Raw genomic sequence first — 21,855 nt, forward strand, 5'->3', positions numbered from 1 at the left:
TCCTTACATCCCCAGCACCGCATTGCGCCTGTAACGACACTCCTCATTGGTCGGAGCGGGTCACGTGGTGGAGAACAGGGGGGCGGCCCCTCCGAGCAGCGATGCATCATGGGAGCTGTAGTTCATATACGAGATTCGTGCTCCCAATGATTTTCTCTTATTTTTTAAGAGTAAACTGAAGACTATACTATATTAAATGCGTAATAATAAAAGTGCGGAACATTTAATAACTGTATAATGACACCAGTTAGTTTGTGTGAAAATTGCAGTTTGGATGAAATTCGAGACTTTTTTAATGGATTTTTTATTTTTTATTTATATTTTTAGTTACTTTTTATACTATGGTGTATTATCTTCATCATTATTATTAACTATGACACATAATGTTTTTTAAATAAAAGAAAAAAATACTTTTACTAAGTCTTTTCACAGAAATTAATTAAATGCAGATTTATTATTTATTTTAAAGTTTCGGCACCTCTTGAATCCCCCATGTTGGGAATAAGTGCTTTAGATAAGATTTCAGATGTTGTCTTGTTGACGTTGGCCTTAATAAAAGCAACACACCTTTAGAAAACACTTTGCCAAGGCCGATTAGAAGTATTTATTGTGGGGCTTTTGTAGTCTGTATGCTATAGCCTCCTAGAATAGTTACTACTTTAACACTGAAGATGCAAATGCTGCTTTAAACTCACTCCAAACAGCCAGGAATTAAATTCTGGTGGAAATATACAAAATAAATACACTAAATAAGGCCTTAATGATAGTTAAAGTCCTACGTGTAATGACACAGATGTTTTCTTGTCCACCAATTGTGCAGTAAAATAAATGTGCAATACACTAAATCAGAGCTGAAGACATTATTCGACTTAATGATCAGCAGCAGACTAATCAAAAACTATCTATTAATTCATGAAATCTTAAAAAAAGCTTCTCAAATTTGCTGCTTTTCTTTGTCATATCATAAATTGAAAGTATTTGGAGTTTGGACAGCTTCAACTTTTTGTTGGTGAAACTGACTTTTTTTCACTATTCTCTCTTTTTAACTAAATTCAGAAAAATTGGCAAATAAATGTGCAATGACAACATGTATTGTATGCATTGTAGGCCTATGCTTTAATATTGGAAATGATGTTTTTATGACAGAAGGAAGGTGACAGAAAGATGAAGACACCTCTGCTTCTACAGTAACATAAGTCAAACACATTAAGTGATGTTTTGTTGAACCCTCCCTCCCTCCCTCCTCTGCGCTCCGCCTGGTTTTAAAGATGCAGACAGGGTGAATTTGAGCCGTTTTAAGCATCAGCATTTTAATGGGACAAAGCAAAAACACAAACCAAGTTACTGAAGCATCAACAGAACTTCCCTCGCCAAAAAACATAGGTCGAAAACATTCTTAGGCACTGCCTACTCTTTGATGATTTTTGGTTAAATTAAAAAAAAAAAGAAAAAAAAAAGAAAAGTAACTCGCTGATAATAAGGCAACACAATGGATTTTTTCCCAACTATATTAAAATGATGGTGGCCACAGTGCAAAGATTTTATCCTTATGAGGTTGTTTCTTTAATCAGTAAAAACAATTATGTAGGTTTAAAACAGAATAACTTAACTCTTGAATTACTCGTCAGTCTAAATAATTTTGCATTGCATAGCAACGCTGCTTCTGGAAGAATAAAATGATGCACTGTCTCTACTGTACATGGACCAGCACTGGACAGGGATGCTACCGTCAAACAGCTGTTCGTTGAATCCATTACCCCCCCCCCAACCAGAGGCGAACACGCTCCCTTAATTAACACGTTGTCTTTTATACAGATTCAGTACAATTGAACAGACTGTTTGGTTATTTACATAAAACAGATTTTCTAAATGAAATTACAAAAAGAAAGTGGAATGCAAAAAAAAACAAAAAAAAAAAAACATAAAAAACCTAGTATTTCAATTTTTTTTTTTTTACTCTCATGAAAAGATACCTTTAAGTAATTGTGCAATATTTGTCTGCCTGTAAGTAAGATAAGAGTGGCAGTAAATCCCTGCAATTGGTTTGTTTGAGATATTGAAAATCTAATTTTAAAAAATAAAGTTGACAGTTGACAGCCACGTAAATGTTTTTTTTTATATATATAAACAAACATAAAAAGATCTCACACGTCACATGATTCCTATGGTGTCACTGCAACATTTCTTTATAAGACAGTCCCGAAATGAAACACAAAAAAAAACAAAAAAACAAAGAAAAAGGCAAAAAGCTCTTTATACAATGTCAGCATTTTAAAGTTGCTCAAAACAAAAAAAGAAAAGAAAAGAAAAATGACACTTTGTCTATTTTATCTGTAGCAAAAAAGAAAAAAAAAATTGGCGTAGTCCTTTCTCGTTATAAGGGGAAGATGATCTTGGACAGTCTTGTGTGTAAAAGCATCAGTTCATGCACACACGTAAGCACACACACATTTTTTTCTTTAATCCACAGACTGAAGTTGGGTTTTTTTTTCTCCGTCTGTTTAGTCCGTTCCGTGAGATTTTTAGTGAAGGAGCGCAGAAATGTACTTCTTGTTTTTTTTTGTTTGTTTTTTTTTAAATGTGGTTTTCACTTTTTCCCTCAACCTGCCTACTTCAGTGTACTCAGTGTTTTCCTACATTTCACAGAATGACTTGACAACACCCTGAGAACTTTCTTGGACTTGTTTTTTTTTTCACTTTTTAGTCGTAGGTGGACAGAATAAATGGAGGAAGAATTAAAAAATAAAATAAAAATTGTGCGGCCCCTTTGCTCGTATACTTCTCGTGGCTGCATTGCATGACTATAGACTATTGAGTACTTTCTGAGGCGGAGGTGGAAGCCGCCTCTCTTTCTTTAATACTGGTATAAAAGTCTGCCCTTTCTCTTTGGCTCTGAAGGGCTTTTTTAAAAAAAAACAACAGCAACAAAAAAAACCTGGTGTCTTTTATTTAAATATATTTAATTAGTTTCTTCCTTTTTAAACTAAACCGTAGCTGTGCTAGAGAAATATCTTGACACACGTCTCATATAATTTACATTATGGCCAGTTCATCTGCAGGCTTTTTAGAAAAATACACCAAATAATAAAAATGGGCCCAGGAATGAAAAGGTGCGTTAGCAGTTAGCTGTTATAACAGTGTTTTAAGTGATCTGGAGTCGACTGGGTTTTCTTTACACTTGCAGATTTGGGCAGTGGGTGAAAGTTACGGGGCTGGTAAAGGTTGATAAAATGGCGGAACCAGCTTCCCTTAACAAGAGTATAATTTTTTTTTGTGTGTTGACGAAGAGAGAGAGAGAGAGAGAGCGCATGTGTTGCACTCCCTCTCCAGCAGTGTCATCCTTGTGGCCTCAGAGGGGCTCGGAGAGGGCGACTGTGTGCAGCCAGTGATCAGTGGGTGTGGTAGCCGGCGGTGCCCATGCCGGCCTGGTTGGTTAGCACCGTCCCGTTGACGCTCTGACCGGGCTCCACCATGCCTCCGTTACTCACAGCGCCGACGCCTGTCCATCCGGCGCCAGCATGTAGATGACTGAAAGAAGAAGAAGAAACAACACAGTTAGATGAGTGGAGTCAGATTAAGAGACAAAGAAGAGCAAAACATTCACATTTATATGTTTAGTAGAAGTGTTGCTTTGACCCTTTTTCCCCTTTTCCATACACCAGAAAGAAAGAAAAGTAAAAAAGAAAGAAAAGAAGATACAGAAAAGAAAAAAGAAAGCAAGAAAAAAATAGAGAAAATAAAATGAAGACAGAAAAAAAGAAAAAACTAGGAAAGAAAGAAAAGTAAAGACAAGAAGAAAGAAAGAAAGAAAAAAAGAAAGAGAAAAAGAAAAAAGAGAAAGAAAGTGAAAGAGAAAAGAGAAATAAAATTAAAGAAAAAGAAAGAGAAAGAAAGAAAAATAAAGAGAAAGAAAGAAAAATAAAAAGAGACAAATTAAAGAAAATAAAGAAAGACAGAAAATAAAGACAAACAAAATAAATATAGAAAAAATAAATAGAGATAAAAAAAGAAAGAAAGAAAAGAGAAATTAAAATAAAACAAAAGAAAAAAGAAAAGAAAAGAAATATAGAAACAATTAAAAAAAGAAAGAAAAGAAAGAAAGAAAGAAAGAAAGAAAGAACCAGTTTCAGCTGGTTCTGACTCACTTGTATCCCTGCTGATCCCAGGTCTGTCCGTAGACTCCGTAACTCGGCACCTGCCAGCCGTTGGGAACGTACTGACCGATCTGCTGCGTGTTGCTGTACCACTGACCCCACTGACTGTAGGGCTGAGCCGCCGCGAAGCTTACCGTGTTCTGCTGAAACACACACACACGCGCAAACACACACACACACACACACACACACTTTAGGATCTCTCAGTCTCTCAAACCGAGCCGTGAAAAGGTGATGAAAGTTAAAGAAGCTAACATACCTGCGGCATCTGTACCTGCTGGATGGGGCTAACCATGTCTGTCGTCTCTTTGCCCCAGTAACACTTCACCACGTAGCCTTCGATGGTCGTGCCGTTCACAGAGACGATGGCGTGAGCTGCTGCCTCGTGGGAGTTAAACCTGAAGATAGAAGAAGAGAGTTTAGACACACAGCACTGTGCAAAAGTCTGAGGCCAACATTAGAAAAGCTATAATGACCATATATATGTAAGATAAGATAAGATATCCCTTTATTAGTCCCACAATGGGGAAATCTGCATTAGAGAACAATAAATACTAAGTACAAAAACCTATAAGAACAATAATAGTAAGAAATATTGGTATTGAGTGGTAATATACCAGTTATTCTTATTGTACAGATTAAAGTGAAATAAATATATATAACTGAATATTGCACACAATTGAAATTATTAGTGTTGTCCGTATATATGAAATACTATATACTTATGTCTCTTTATTAGAATGCAACCAGAAAAATACAGGAAGTGTGTATGTAGTATTAAAAACAGCTTCTATAGGCTAAAGCAGGAAGTATTTAGTGTGACCTCCGCTAACACCTGGAATGGAACAACACCTGGAATGGAACCCTAATTACCGTAAATTCCGGAATATAAACCGCTACTTTGTTGCACAGATTAAAGTGAAATAAATATATATGTATATTATATGAATATTGCACACAATTGAAATTATTAGTGTTGTCCATATACATGAAATACTATATACTATACTATTTCTCAGTCTCTTTATTAGACTGCAATCTGAAAATACAGGAAGTGTGTATGCAGTATTAAAAAACAGCTCCTATAGGCTAAAGCAGGAAGTATTTAGTGTGACCTCAGCAAGGCTACTCTCAAAGGGAAATCAGTTTAAATCAGCTTCAATCTCTCCAAAAGGAGTTAATGATGTGCTTAATGCCAAACAAGGTCACACTAAATACTGACTTTCGCCTGTAGAAGCCGTTTTGTGTCCATATTTCCTTTTTGTATCTTAATGAATAGACCAAAAATAAATATGGATGGTCATTAAATCTTTGCACAGTACTCTATGTAACAACTGAACCTTTAAGGCATCAAATAAATGATCGATTTGAGTCGTCTTACCTCACGAACGAGTAGCCTTTGTCTGGGAAAACACGGATTTCCATGATTTGACCGAAAGGTGAGAAGGTCTGTCTCATGATTTGCTCTGTGAACAAGAAAACACCCCCCAAAAACAGCATTAATATGTAGATAATAGTGTGAGCAATGCTTTTCATTACTGCAGCAGCCTTTTAACCTGGTGGATAAAGTGTGAGTCACCTGTGAGACCCGCTGTGACGCCTCCGCAGTACACGGTGCAGTTGCTGGGGCTGGACTGACTCACCACCTCGTCGAAAGATAACTGCTTGGTGTTAGATGCTGAAAAGGAAAGAGAGAGAAGGTTTGGTGTCAGGATATTTATCTTAAATCTCTTGAGATACAAGTGATTGTCTCTACTGTCTGCTTTGGGAGAATATTTTTTTATATTCATGTTTATTGTACCAACTTCTACTTCAATGTTTGCTGATTTTATGATGTTTGATGCCATGTTTGTTTTTAAGTGTCCTTGAGTGCTTTGACTGGTGCTTATAAATAAAATCTATTATGAGTATTAATGTCTTCGGAAACAACTGACTGTCTTTTTGTTATTTCTTCTTTAAGACTGCCATGCACAGAGGGGAACAATCATAAAATGGAAAAATTTGAGTATTGACGATTTTTTTCAAAGTCATTTTTTGTTCAGCACTCAACAATTTTACAGAAGCCAAACTTGTCTACTTTTGTGCAAAACTGTATTATAAAGATTATTCCACATTGCAGCAAAACTACAAAGTGCACACTAACAGGAGCAGTTTAATGAAATAAGACTGAAGAACTTGTTTCTACTGTTACTCCAGAAAGTCAAACTTTGAACAAGTCAAAATGTAAAACAGTAAAATTTACAGTACTTAACCCTTCTGTTGTCCTCGAGACAAGGAAGGAAGGGAGGGAGGAAGGAAGGAAGAAAAGGAAGAAGGAAGGGAGGAAGAAGGAAGAAAAGGAAGAAGGAAGGGAGGAAGAAGGAAGGAGGGAAGGAAGGAAGGGAAAGAAGGAAAGGAGGAAGGAAAGGAAGGAAGGAAGGAAGGATGGAGGAAAGAATGAATGAAGGTAGGGGGGAGGAAAGAAGGAAGGGGGAGGGAGGAAGAAAGGAAAAGAGGGAGGAAGGGAGGGAAGAAGGACAGAGGAAAGAAGGAAGGGAGGAAGGAAGGTAGGGGGGTTGAAAGAAAGAGAAGCAGAGAGGAAGGGAGGAAGGTAGGAGGGAAGGAAAGAAGGACAGAAAGAATGAATAAAGGGGGATGGAGGAGAGAAGGAAGGAAAGAAGGGAGGAAAGAAGGAACAGTCAAAACAGATGGGATCAATTTGACCCGGGAGGACGACAGGAGGGTTAAAGGTTATTTTAGCACTACTATAATTATCAAACTAATAACATTAGAGCCAGGACATTTTAACTCATATGAAGGATTTTATTTAAATGTGCATCCTTCAGTAAGGCTTTTATCTCCACATCATCATCACAGCAGAGTAAAAACCCTCCACAGCTGTAATCAATATAAGTAAATATAGTTATTCAGGTATTCAGGAATGCCAGGCATGTCCAAACTTTTCCATAAAGAGCCGTTATGAGCCTGCAGGTTTTCTTCCTTCCAGCCAATCAGGAGCAAACACACGATATGATTCGACCCGACCAATCAGCTGTTTGCAGACTGAGATCAGCTGATTAAATGAGTGGAGCCACATTTTGGCCCTTTTAAGGAAGAGTTTGGATATTATCAGTTTTACATCTTAACTGTCAGGTGAAGAGAGTACAACACTAAGTTTTCTCTTCTATAAATGGAACAAACTGCATCATGGGATCGAATGCAGGAACTTTGTAGAGAATGAATTTCACTTTTCGGACAATAAAAAGGACTGAACTTATATACAGCACTTTTCTAGTCCTTTGACCACTGAAAGCACTTTTACATTACATGTCACATCCACACACACATTTATAGAAGGAAGGAAGGAAAGGAGGGAGGAAGGAAGGGAGGAAAGGAAAGAAGGAAGGTAGGAGAGAGGAAAGAAGGAAGGAGGGAGAGAGAAAGGAAAAGAAGAAGGACGGGGGAAGGAAGGATGGAAGGGAGGGAGGAAAGGAGGGAAGAAGGAAGGGAGGAAAGGAAAGAAGGTAGGGAGGAAGGAAAGGAAGGTTACCATTACTCCTGAACCTCTCTCAGCCTTGTTTGGCACCCCCTTGCATCCTATGACCTCTAAAGCCATGCAGACTATACTTGCTTTTGCCACCCTGTTGGCCAGGCGACTCATTCTCCTTAGCTGGAAACGCCCTCAACCTCCATCCCACCACAGATGGGTGAAAGAGCTTTTACTGTCCATTCGACTAGAGAAGCTTAGATTTTCTCTTAATGGCTCCCTAAACTAATTTGAAAAGACTTGGAGACCTCTCCTAAATTATCTCTGACATCTCTGTCTGATTCTGATGACTGAGCCACCTAATAAATGTACCTACTAGAGTGTAAATACAACAAGCTTCCACAGGATAAAACACATGAATGACTCTTTAACTGAACTGCTGTGAACTTACTTTCGTTGGTAGTTTTCGGAGCAGGCTTCCTCGTGGCCCAGTTGGTCCTGATCTGCCTGCCGCCCAGCCACTGTCCTCCCATCTGCTGGATGGCGTTTTCTGCATCCTGATCAAACACAGAGAGACACAAACAAACTCCAGAGTCACCGAAACACCAAACACTACTATAAATGTCTTAGTATAAAAAAAAACCCTCCTCTCTCTCCCTCCCTCCCCCCGCCCCTTAACGTTTAAACATGTCAACAATCAGAACCTGCTCATGTTTTCCTTTAGTCCTCTCACACATGAGCACACTTACCCATTTGTTGAAGAAGGAGACAAAGCCATAGCCTTTAGATTTACCTGTGGCCATGTCTTTCACCACCCGACAATCACTGAGGACACAAAACACACCATTAGTCAAGAAATGCATTTAATTATATTATTAACCAAGAAGCTCAATAATGTTTTATTTCAATTAGGTTTTATATTATGGGTGAATAAACAGTCATGAGAGGCACAGTAGCATTTTTTAAGATTAGAGCCAGACAGATATTTCAATAAAAAGGATTAAATATTCATAAAATGCAGCCTTTTATCTTAAAATAAAATAAATTGGCACATTGTAATGATAAAAATAAACACCAATATATCTGTGATAGACTAATATCTGCCAATAATATCAGTATTGGTGTTCATGTTGTCTGATGAGCCGATATTTAAAAAAAAAAAGAATAAAAAAAAGGTAATTTTTTTAATATTCTACATTTTAATTTGTCAAAAAATCCCATGAAAAGACCGCTAAAATGTAATTATCTACTAGTAAGTATTTTCTGTGTATCCAAAGCCTGATACATGTAATCCCTGTGCTGCAGACCTCCATTATTTAGTCCTAAAAAAAAAAAAAACACTCAAATGAGCCTCACAGCTGCACTCAGTGACATTTTCATTCATTACATTAAACGTGGGCACTGCGCTTTTATTTTGAAATCCAACATACATCATCCTGCTGACATAAAAACTCACTAAAGGACCAGATGTGGATTAATCTGCAGCTGGAAACAGTCCCCAACAAATAAATGAATGAATGAATGAATGAATCCTTTATCGCCCCCTGAGGGAATTTGTTTTGCACATAGAGCACAAAAGAACATCAACCATACATAAAATTAGAAACTTAAAATATAAGCATGTAAAAATTAGATTCTTTAAAACGCCACTACAGTCTTATTTCAGAGCTTGTTTTAACTGATGACTGATATTTTTTAACTTCACTGTAATCTTATCTGCTTTACTTGTATTGATCATTTTATTTTCTTCTATTTTACTTTTACCTACCTAATATTGTTTTGCAATGTTTTTACACCATTGTGAATAAGGATTCCTCCTCTGTGGTCTTTTATAGGTAGAATAAAGGTTAATAATAATAATTAAAAGCATCATTTTGGAGGAATTGATAGAAGACATCAAGTTCAATAAAGTGCCAAATTTAGACGATGTGATCAAACCTCTTGGGACAAATGATGCGATTTCCTCTTTTTATTAAACATCCTGAAGTTACCCCTCGACCCTGGAGGTAAAAAGTTCATATCCAGCTCACAGACGAGGGGGGGGGGGGGGGGGGTGAAGTGGGTCTGTTATGATCTTGTGAGCTAAATTTATGATGCACTGGTGTCTGTAATGTAAGTAATGCTGCACACTGACTCCCCAGTTATCTCACCACACAGTTTGTTCTTGTTATGTATAGACAATGCCCCTTTCACACACACCCCCACCCCCCCACTACCACCACCACTGAATACAAAAGGTCAATATACTCTGAATAAAAGTCTTGTTAAAACAGTGTCAGCCTATCTCCGTTTACAACCTCCTTAAAAAACACTGTTGAGCCTCTTTCAATAGTTTTACTGTTCATAATTACAATAAACAGAGACGAGTTTATTCTGAATCAATGATCATTTATTTAGTTTTCTTTATGTTTTAATAATAAATGGAGTTATGTTACGTCGGTCGTGGAAGTGATTCATCTTAGCTCTCATTATGGGTTTTAAAAAAAGGCCTATCAGAGTCACGTGATCTACTAATTGTATCATTGTACAATTATCCCTGATGGTTAACAGACACTGGAAAGGCAGCATTAGTAACCCAAGGGTCCCTGGTGCACTGGAGGCTCAGTAAGTAAATAAATAAGTGAGTAAAAAAGTGCACACATTTCTTTCTCCCATCCTTGAGAGCTCCTGTTAATCATCAGGATAATTATACAGTAACATTAGTACATCATGTAGCTCTGATAAGGCCTTTTGAACCCATAATGACACCATTTATGGAGCCAAGATTAATCACATCTACTACTTTTTGTTCAGATAACTCAAGGAGTTCTGGTCCTCTGAAATGAGGCCAACGTGGAAGTAACTTAGAGCTGCATTCTATCAACAGGCCACCAGGGGGCGACCGTCTCTATTCAAGTCAATGGAGAATTCACCAACTTCTCACTTGATTTCTAACCTCAGTAAACGTTTTCAAAATGTGTTTATGGTCTCAATCGCTAGTTTAAAGCCTTCTTCAATGCAGTATGATGTTCATTTGGGACATTTTGGCCTCCCTGATTTTATATTTGATGATAAAGCAGGGTATGCATTAGGGCGTGGCTACGTCCTGATTGACAGGTTGATTGACCAATGTCCTCGAGATCCAGCCCTTGCAACCATAGCAACCTCCCCGCTCCGCCCATGCCCCGCCTCATGCCCATATAAGTAGAATCCGTGTTTTTATTTTTCCCAGCATGCACCTGAAATTTTCAAGATGGCGCTGCCTAGATTCGAAACTATTGGCTTCCGAGCAGCAGTCCACAAACCAATGGGTGACGTCACAGATGTTACGTCCATTTCTTTTATACAGTCTATGATCCAGACGTGGTGAGTGGTTTACAATGTGCACGGCAAGTAAGGTTGAAGTTGAGTACTGAAGACAGATGACTTTCCTCTACAGACGTAGACGTACTGTTACCTCTCACTAAAGAAGTTGTACGTCTATATTATGATGATGTAATTTACAGCTATGCCACCGAGCTTCACTGTCAACAGATCTGCCCAGTATGCAAACTAAAGATGGAGTTAAACCTGTTTCACAAGTGTTACTGTTGCATCCTGTAGACTCATCTTTGCTCTATATGTAAACTGTAAAGCGTTAATAATACTACTGGTTTCAGACTTACAATAACTGAGGCTTTAAAAAAAATGATTTCATACCTAAACTGGTCAAATTGGTCCAAAATTAAACATAAATTGGTTGAATAACGGCATCTAGTGGCATGAACTTAGCAGAAATTGAATCAAATATTCATAAATATGTTTTAATTTGAGTCTAATCGCTAAAAAATAAGAATTATTGCGTTTTATTTACTTTAAAATGAACTCTTTATATCTATAGAGTCTAACATGTTGCCATAGTAACCCAGAAAGGACCAAACACTGACTTTAAAAGGCAGCCTTGAGTGTTTATTGTGAGTTTCTTAACAGACTGCACCTTTAAATGAGATAAAACAAATGATTTCAAACATTTCATGACTCATGAAGTTAAAGCTATCGGTCTAAAAATCATTGAATTGTGAGGGATTTGTCTTTTTAACATTTTCTTGAGTCCATTACTGCTCACAACACTTATATATAGGATATTCCCATTTATTGCATCAGGAAGTGGATTTATTTGTATTAATCTGGAGGAAGGTGAGTCACATTTCCTGTGATGTTACACATACTGGTGAGCAAACGTCCCTCGATCTCAAATTACGATGGTTCAGTCTCATAACGTGCAAAAAGAGCAATTTAAGTCATTAACAAACTCTAGAGAGTTCAGGTCGAACATGGTCTTTATTCTGCCTCGCTTGCCTCGTCGTCCTTGAGTAGCTGCTCCACTTTAGCCTCGTAGACTCTCGCTCTTTGCATCAATTATTTATGTCGGTGTTTGGTTTTCCTGTCATTCATTTTAAATGCCTCTTCCTCTTCAATTAGAAGCTTTCTGAACAAGAACGAGTGTTTAATAATTAATGACTTCTATTACTCCTGAATGAAAAAAGTTTTATATTGACTTTAATTTTATTGATATTTGCTTAAAACTACAGAGCCGGGCTGTCTAACCCTTTTTAAATATGAAACTATACATTTGAGACCTGTCTTTAAAGATTTACGTCTTCAATAGCAACAAATTGGCAGCATTTCAAAGCATTAAGAGAGATGTTGTTAGATTTTAGTCTTTTCATGAGATTTTTTGACAGAAATAAATCATGAAATGGAGCAAAAGCTGCTTTTATGCATCTGTGGTAATTTCAAGGCTTAGATCTCCAACAAAGAATGAAAAAGTTTTATAATAAGATTAATGTTTGCTAAAAAAACTACAGAGTCCAGCTATTTAAGGAAATTAAACCAAATATTTGAGACCTATTTTTTAAAGATTTAATCCTTTAATCTTTAATAGCAACAAATGGGCAACACTGAAAAGCTATGTTAGATTTTGGTCTTTTAATGGGATTTTTTTTGACAGTGAATAAAATAAAAACTGAAATATCATGAAGATACACTTACGATATTTTCCCAAATGGAGCAAAAGCTGCTTTTATGTCATCTGTGGTAATTTCAGGACTAAGATCCCCAACAAAGACATGGAAGTGACCTAAAAAGACAAAAACACACACATTAACGATCATTTAACATGATAAAAAACTGTTAAACACATCAGAGAAGAAGTATTTAGAGATAAGATAGGATAAGATATTCCTTTATTAGTCCCATGATGGGGGAAATTTGCAGTGTTGTAGCAGCAAAGTGGACAGTATGAATAGAAGAACATTAATTTAGAATAATAAATAAACACAAGGCCGCGTTCACACTGCAAGCCAAAATCACCTTTGGGAGGAAGTTTCAAATCTCATTTGGACAGATGTGTCTGAGTCTGAACAGCTCCAAACACTCGTATCGGATTTGACTGTCCGTGACGTCTCTCTACGACTCTACGCTATGTCACTCTATGCGTCACCAGACCCACGCTTATTGGAGTTGTTGTTGCTAGGTGATATCACTGGAGGCAATGTGTTTATGGTCTCAATCGCTAGTTTAAAGCCTTCTTCAATGCAGTATGATGTTCATTTGGGACATTTTGGCCTCCCTGATTTTATATTTGACGATAAAGCAGGGTATGCATTAGGGCGTGGCTACGTCCTGATAGACAGGTTGGTTGCCCAATGTCCCCGAGATCCAGCCCTCGCAACCATAGCAACCTCCCCGCTCCGCCCATGGCTCCGCCTCATGCCCATATAAGTAGAATCCGTGTTTTTATTTTTCCCAGCATGCACCTGAAATTTTCAAGATGGCGCTGCCTAGATTCGAAACTATTGGCTTCGGAGCAGCAGTCCACAAACCAATGGGTGACGTCACGGATGTTACGTCCATTTCTTTTATACAGTCTATGATCCAAATCCCATTAGGATACTTGCTAAAAACAGTGTGGACAGTCAGGCCTAAAAATCAGATTTGAATCAGATCTGCCTGCAGTGTGAACGTAGCCCAAAAGCACAAAAATAAAAATAATAATAATAAAATAATCGTAACGTAATGTACGAGGCTAATATTGGTGCTTTGTGATAAAACGACTTACTGCTTGTGTCTTTCTTTTGGCTGGTTGGCGTCGTGGCCCAGTTGACTTTGACCTCCTGAAAGAGAGACAGACGTAGAGAGCGAGGAAGAGAAAGACGGTGAGAAGTGAAGCATGTTTATAAAAAGGCAGGAAGGTGCTTTTTTTTTTGGCTTTTCTTTTTGTTTAGAGGTCTTGTCACACACACACGCACACACACACACACACACACACACACACACACACACACACACACACACACGCACACCAGTTTTACTAATATCGTCACATTTTGTGATTGAGAACTGTTTTTTTTTTTAAATAATAATAATAAAAAGGTGGTTTGGATTCTTTAAAAACCAGCAACTACAAAAAATTGATTGTTATTCATCTAGTTTTACATCTCACCTTTGTTTACATTTAAAAAACACACACAGTAAAAAAAAAAAAAATACAGTGGAGAATCTAAGAAAAGAGGGATTATCAAGATTTCACCTTCACAATCAGGAACATTTCAGTCTCAGTCTAATAAAAAATTTGGATCAAAACTGTAGGAAGTAAGGTCCAAATAACAAGGGACTTACAAACAAGTGATTTTTACGAACTTGTTATACTCCTCAAATGGTCCTTCAATACCTGTTGAGGATAAAATATTTTCAACTGAATGTATTTTTCTGGAAGTTGCTCTTATGTGGAGTCTATGTGGAAATAACTTTGCAAAGAAGAACACAGCAGTAAAGACGGAGGGGGGGTTGGGGGTAGGTGGGTGGGTAGGTGGAGGGTGGGGGGGTAGGTAGGACAGAAGAGCATTAATTAAAAAATAAAAGTAGATCAGAGAACGTTACATGGAGCAATGATTACACAGCAGGGCCACATTTAATTAATTCATACACAGATGGAAAAACTCACTATTATTATTATTATTAAAATTTAGTTATTATTATTAGGAAATTAGAGGAAACAGAGACAGTATGGAGCATGAAGTGACAAAAAAAACCCAAAACAGCATTTTATTTACACACATTTATTCCTTTATTTTTATTTTATTTTATTATATTTAATATAAAAATCCTGTATTATTCAAAGAGTATGCACGATAAGAAAAACACATCTGGCCCATGAAATTCAAATTATTGAAGCATTTTTTAAATGATTTCATTAACTTACAGCATAACAGGTAAAATTGCACGTTGTTTACACATTACAGCTGTAAATACTGTAAATACTTATAAATGCACAATGCAATTTTACCAGATTTGTCCATTTATGATTAGTTAAACCTGTATTTTAATTAAATATAAAAATCCTGCATGTTAGTTGAAATGGTGCATTATTAAAAGCCCATCTGGTCCAACAAAATCAAATAACTGAGGCTTTATTCAATTATCTTACAGTTTAACTCATAACATTGGTCCAAAATTACAAATAAATTGGCCTAATAATCAATAAATTGATCAACAAATGATGAATCTGCAACTATTTTAATATTTAAAACATTTTCTAACTGGTTTCAAATCTTCTAAAGTTGATATCTGGTATTTTTCTTAATGAGTATTTTTAGTTTTTGTACTATTAATTGGACTAAATAAGAATTTATGTAACTTAACATTTTTTCAATATATTCTTATATTCTATATTTTATGGAGGAATTAATCGATTAATGAGGAAAGTAATAATGAATATAGTTAATTGCATCCTTACTGAACTCTAATGGCGTGAATTTATTTATTTTTTTAATTAAATGAATAAAAGGTGTGAACTATGTTAGTGCCTAAATTAATCTGATACTGTAAAACTATTGCAATATTACAACAATCAATACTTTTAACATTTTCATAACACTGGTTGAAAGTAAAAACCATATTACATTTAATAATCTGTATCTAAATGCTTTTATTTATTTATTTTTAGCTCCTTCTGAGAAATACGAAAAAAGCAAAAAGCATGTTTTTATAACCTTTTAGCCTCTTAAACTTTCCACTGTGAAGAGGAAACAAAACATCAAGCAGCAGAATACTCCTCATCAATCTAGTAATTTACAGATACACAGATTACTTTAGTTACCATGGTTACCGTTATGGCTTTCATGTTTGGATTACATGGCGATGACTTGATGGTCTGTGTTTTTACTGATTTATGTTAATAACACGGCAGGAAACAAGAAAAAAAAAAGATAACACAAAACAAAAAGTCATAATCTATCATTTAAAACAATTATTTTTAAGCAGTCCTATATTTCCCAGCAGTAAGATTACAAAGATCAGTGTCTGGCGTTTTTTTCCCCACCCGGTCATTTTCTAAGTGTGCACTGAAGGAAGAAAAAAAAAAAGAAAAAAAAGAAGTAAAATGTGCTCAAGGGAATAAAATAAATTAAGTGAAGTGGAGCAGGAGAAGGGAAAAAAAGAGAGAGGGGGGGGGGGGGGGGGGGGGTTTAAGATAAAACTTTAACAAGATTCAAGTTTTTCCAGCTGCTTTATTTTTGCCCCACCCAGCCTCGCCCCTATAGTTGACTCACCCAGTAGATATATGATAGCTTACCTTACCCAGTATTTTCCGACCATTCATGGCTGCAATTGTGGCAGTGGCATGTCTATGCTCATAAAACTCCACAAAGCAGTACGGGTCGTGACCTGCTGTCTGGAAACGGGGGACAAGAAACACACATACATATTAAAAAAAAAAGTAAATATAATGATGACGTCATTATTTAGCATTAATTAGATAGGAGGGATATTAATGGATCAACAGGATGATTAGAAGAGGAGAGAGAGAGAGTAGATCTGGACTAAGTTGCACCAGCTGTTTGTAAAGCCAACATTAAAATTTGTAAGTAACGGAGCTTTTCCAGCACGACTCGACCACCAAGGTTATTATAGTTTTGAAATTTTCTTTAGTTTTTTTTTTCTTTAGTTTTTCAGTTTGCTTTTTTATTTCAATTTAGTTTTAGTTTGTTCAACAAATGATTTAGTAGTTTCAGTTTAGTTTTTATTTTGAAGGAATTGACTAGTTTAGTTTTTATTTAGTTTTAGTTTTTCAGGTATTAAGAGAAAGCCTTGACTTGTAGAAGCTGAAAAGAATGAAAGAATCTTTGACACCAAATATGTTTTATCATCAAGTCCTTTTTAAGCCTCATGTTGTCCTCGAGTCAAGGAAGGAAGGGAGGAAGGAAGGAAGGAAGGAAGGAAGGAAGTAGGGTCCCATAACCTTAAGCTTGTGGTTAACTCTAATGGAGCTTTCCCACCACACAGTTCCAGCATGACTCGACTCTGTTTATTTTGTGTCTCCACTAGGGATAGTACCTGGTACCTGCTACTTTTTCAGTACCTGCTCTGCTGAGGTTCCAAGCGAGCCGAGCCGATACTTAGGCCCCGTTTATACGTACCCGGTTATTTTAAAAATGGAGACATTAACCATCGCTTGCACCCTCCGTTTAGACGCAAATGGAGAATTCGCCCCTGAAAACGATGCTTTTTAAAAACTCCGGCCAGAGTGGAGATGAAAACTCTGTTTGCACGTTTGCATGTAAACGGAGAAAAACGGAGATTTGGGGAGCCGACGACCGACTGTGAGACGGAAATGGGTTACAATCTATGGTGATCATGGATGCATGCAGAATAGCAGTCACATTTATGCTGGTGCAATCTCTTTATATATTTGTTTGCATTTAAAAATACAAGTGCTGTACTATGTGGAGGAATGAAATGACGTCGTTGTTGTTGTTGTTGCTATGCGGGATTCTGAACGGCTAACGTGGGCTTGAGCTGCTCTTGACGGCATATATACACGGGTTAGTGTAAACGGAAACTTTTCTGAAAACGGACTGGTGTGCACACAGTTTTTTTTTTGTAAATGGAGAGGATGAAATGTCCGTTTATGAAAATAGCCGGGCACGTGTAAACGACGTAGTCTACATGTGACGTCAACAGACTGCCGGCCACTGATTGGTCAGAAGAGTTGTCGCTAGAAGAGTCATGAGCCGTCCCAGACAAGAATCAAACCCGCCATTTTTAAATACCGGTAACAGCGTTACAGCCATACGGCTCAATGTTCTTGCTTTGTGTGTGACAGAAAGCCACATACAGCAGCAAGTACACCACTGCCTCCATGTCCTCCGTTGTTTATGTGTTTGTGTCGCGTATAAAACAAAGTCACGGCAGTTTCGCGGAGCCGTTGCTATGACGACCCCGCCCACGTTGAGTAGGTACTTATTTGTAATGGAAAAGGTCGTTTCTGGAACTGTGTCCAGCCGAGTAGTGCTGGAACTGTGTAGTGGAAAGCGCCATAAAGTCTTTTTTAGCTGCACTAATTAGTCGACTAATTGATTAATTGATCAGACATCCGAACAAACACCAAAACCTCCAGCTTTAAACCATCCTGCTTCTTCCTGTCAACAACACTATGTTTATCCTCCTGGGTCAATTTTGTCTGGTTTGGCTGTTTATAAAACAAATAAAAGGTATAAATGATCACCTTATTCTGGGTTGGACCTTTTTAGCCACCTTTATTCTAACTTATTACCTCAGGTTTTACTCTTATTTTTGGAAATTGTGGTCAATATGCCTCATTTAAATGAAACTATACTCATTTTTGAGATTATGCCGATTGGCCTCCGAGGTAAAAACTAACCTAAAGACCGGGGGAGGATCTCAAAGCGCTCAGAGAGCAAGGGCCAGTTTTTACATTTTTTGGACTCACATGCACAAAAATTAATTTTCTGCATTGTATGACGACTGCAAACATTAGAAGTCATAGTAATTCATTTTGCTCCTTATTAGTTATTTTCTAAACTGGATGAACACAGAAATAAAATGTTTGTAAACTCAGGTTCACCCAGCAGCAGAAAACATGACTTCAACAGAGTTGTTTACTAAATAAATAAATAAAAAAAAAAAAAAAAATAGATTTTGGGGATTTCCGAGGACAACTGGAGGGTTAAATGAGAGAATCTGTTGCCTTTCTTGGTAATGTTATTATAAGTAAATTAATATTTTTGGGGGGTTTGTTTGACAAGAGATGTGAACTTGTGCTCTATGACATTGTGATGGACTTATTTTTAGTAATTTTCTGATGTTTTATAGACAAAGAAATGAATCCAATAATCAGGAAAATGATCAGCAGATAACCCGATAATGGAAATAATCATTAGTCCTAGTTCTTAGTAACTACCAACTATCTTAAAAACAGTGATTTACTAAAATCAGGTTGCACAATTAAAGCTGAAGAAATGTCTTATCTAAGTAAATATTTCTTAGTAATGTTGTGACTCAGTTGATGGGAAACAACTGTTGAGCTTTCCAAAAATAACATCCAACTATGACCACACTGTAACTCAAGCACAAAGTGAAACGTAACTTCCAAAAATAACAGTTTTAGAGAGAAAATAATAAATAAATGTAACTTTTAATCCTTTGTGAATGTAGATATGAAGTTTATTTATATCTGTACATCTAAAAGAAATATGTGTGTTTTAAGGATTAAGTTTATTTATGCAGTTTACAGTAAAAGAAATATCTGATAAAGTCAATTAATCAACATTATTTGGTCCTTTAGTGTAATGCTAACAACATATGGTTTAATAATTTGAGGTATTTTGTGTCTTTTTCTGCAAATTTAAGTTGTAATGTCAGATATCTCGATTATATTCAATATTACCTCAATTTAAATCTATTAAATGGGTCATATATTAGAAATTTAACAATATTTTTCTTGGTTTATTTGGCTATCTTGTGCAAAAGTTGAGCGTAGCAGTTAGTAAGTGTAAATATTTAGCAACAATTAATCTCTACAGAAGAACTAGTTGGCATGGTTGCAACTGGTTTTAATTTAGCGATGTCTAAATCTGAAATTCACTTCAGTTATTATTAGGTTTAAACTTTTAAACAGCTGGTGCAACCGGCAGATAACAAGAGAGGAAAGCGAAGCGTGGATCTATGAGTTATCAGAAGGAATACTAGTTGTTAAAAAGTTTATTAAAATCTTTACTGCATGTTGTGAATGAAGTAAAAATGACGACTAATGAACTCACATCTACTATCATTTTACAGCTCTTGCAGGGTCCAATCTGGCCAAACAGCTCCAAGATGAGGGCTTCTGTCACGTCCCGGGACAGATTACCCACATACCTGCGCGCACACGCACACGCACACACACACACACACACATACACACACACACACACACACACACACACACACACACACACACACAGAGAGAGAAATGACAAGCAATTACTGATGTGTGATGTCACTGATTGGTTTCTATTGGGAGCTACTTGGAGGCAGGACTCCTTTGCAGCTACTATTATGGTTTTATGGTTGCAGATCGATATTTAGACAACTTCAGGCTTCTTCTTCTTCTTTGGAGACAAGTGTGTAAATGACAGAAAACACAAAATATCCCCATTATTAGAAAATACCTAAGCACATTTCCTCGAGTATTGTACTTAAATACTACTATGAGGTACTTATAGTTTGAGTATTTCTATGTGATGCTACTTTCTACATCTCAGAGGGCAATATTGTACTTTCTACTCCACTACATTTAGACTCCTTTGCAGCTCCTATTATGGTTAAAGATCCATATTTATACAACTTCAGGCTTCTTCTTCTTTGGAGACAAGTGTGTAAATGGCAGAAAACACTAAATATCCTCATTGGTGGAAAATAACTAAGCACATTTACTCGAGTATTGTACTTAAATACTACTATGAGTCTACATTTCAGAGGGAAATATTGTACTTTCTACTCTCCACTACATTTATTTAACAGCTTTAGTTACTTTTCAAGATGAAGATTTGACACAATGGATAATATAACAAGCTTTTAAAATACAACACATTGTTAAAGATGAAACTAAAGGCTCACATGTCAGATGCCTATGAGTTGTCTTTTACTGTGATCCTTTAACTACATCACTTATAATACTTATGTACTTTTACTGTAATACTTTAATTACATCAAGCCCATAATACTTGTCGGCTGAAAGCAGGATTTTTGCTTTTAATGGGGTATTTTTTACATTTCTGTACTTGTACTTTTACTTAAGTACAGGGTCCGTGAGTACTTCTCCCACCAGTGTCTAACCCAGATACTTGAACCTAGCAACATGCACTTTTTATGTGTCAGAAGTGGTCAGATTTTGGGTTTAAGCCAGAAGAAGTCCACCCTTTTAAAACTCCAAAATAAATGCAGAACATTTCAATTCAAATCTAAAAAGCTGATGCAAAATGTTCCTCTACTCTGCAAATACTCAGCCAAAAAATATTTTAAAAAAGGGTGCAGCTTGGGAATAGAAAACAATGTTGAAATCTCAGCTACTGACCTTGTTTTACCTTAGTGGTGGGCTTTAAATAGCATGCAGCTAATCTTACCCAGGTAATAAAGATATAACCTATTTCTAATATACACTGCAGTGGCTTTACATTTTATATATATAAAAAAGGGAGGGCTGCTGCAGCTATTAATTAAGACTTTGTTAAATCTGTATATGCATATAGGCCTTATGTTTTTTTTAAATCTCACAAGCAGCTTTATATTAATATAATGTTAAGTTTTGAACCAAACTCCATTGGAAAAAAATGTGATTTAATATATTTGCAGCTTTTTCACCTGTTTTTCTTTACAGATTTTGGCAGGGGGAAAAACAAGATGGTGCATTTTACTTGTATGTTTCACTCGGCATACATAAAACACATCATAATGTATGTTTTTAGTTATATTTCTTAAGGTTTGGGGAAATGAAGCTTAAATGAGATTTTTCTGGAAATAGCGAGCTAGCGTTAGCAGCAGCTCGGGTTGATTTTTACCACTAGTTTTAAACATTATACCCATTAATAAAACAACACAAAAACATGGCTTTGCTTGTATCCACGTCGTGTTATATTAAATTGACAGATACCATGTTTAAATATGCAATATAAGAAGCGTATGTGTGTGTGTGTTTGTGACTGAAGTAAATGTTACGTGATGATATTTAAGCTAGCTGTAAACACATTTCACACACTTACAGGGTTTTAGGCTGGTCATCGTCCATTTCTGCTTCAACTTGCTGGCCGAGAACAAGTCGCAAACCCTGAGATTAAATCCACGACTGTCCAGTTGTTTAAATTGCGCAGTGTGAAGGGGTGAAGAGGGTTTTTTTAGTAGCTCCGCTTGTTTAGCTCCGCGGTGAACAATGGAGCA

At 36.6% G+C, this 21,855-nt stretch overlaps 1 protein-coding gene across 2 annotated transcripts; it reads right to left on the minus strand.

Annotated features, from left to right (window-relative positions):
- Nucleotides 1-3,061: 3,061 nt before the first annotated feature.
- Nucleotides 3,062-21,855, minus strand: tia1 (TIA1 cytotoxic granule-associated RNA binding protein). Of its 2 annotated transcripts, none has more exons than XM_053340632.1 (12): nt 21,681-21,855; nt 19,701-19,797; nt 16,214-16,312; nt 13,700-13,754; nt 12,631-12,718; nt 8,370-8,445; nt 8,072-8,177; nt 5,734-5,832; nt 5,536-5,620; nt 4,414-4,552; nt 4,146-4,294; nt 3,062-3,528 (listed from the first exon to the last, which is right to left on the minus strand). In XM_053340632.1, exons 1-12 carry the CDS (start codon nt 21,704-21,706, stop codon nt 3,390-3,392), a joined length of 1,158 nt encoding a protein of 385 aa, XP_053196607.1. In that variant the 5' UTR covers nt 21,707-21,855; the 3' UTR covers nt 3,062-3,389. The 2 variants fall into 2 exon arrangements, with proteins under 2 accessions (XP_053196607.1, XP_053196606.1); XM_053340631.1 differs by having other exon boundaries at nt 4,146-4,297.

The sequence above is a fragment of the Scomber japonicus genome, chromosome 19 (assembly GCF_027409825.1).
Source record: "Scomber japonicus isolate fScoJap1 chromosome 19, fScoJap1.pri, whole genome shotgun sequence".
Taxonomy (NCBI): Eukaryota; Metazoa; Chordata; class Actinopteri; order Scombriformes; family Scombridae; genus Scomber; species Scomber japonicus.

Excerpts from the sequence above, each read along its gene's own strand:
- tia1 (XM_053340631.1), bottom strand. The coding sequence starts at position 21,706 with ATGGACGATGACCAGCCTAAAACCCT. Across the intron at positions 8,446-12,630 it reads GCTCCATTTGGGAAAATATC|TGATTGTCGGGTGGTGAAAG; the intron begins GTAAGTGTATCT and ends TTGTGTCCTCAG. Across the intron at positions 5,621-5,733 it reads CGTCACAGCGGGTCTCACAG|AGCAAATCATGAGACAGACC; the intron begins GTGACTCACACT and ends TCTTGTTCACAG.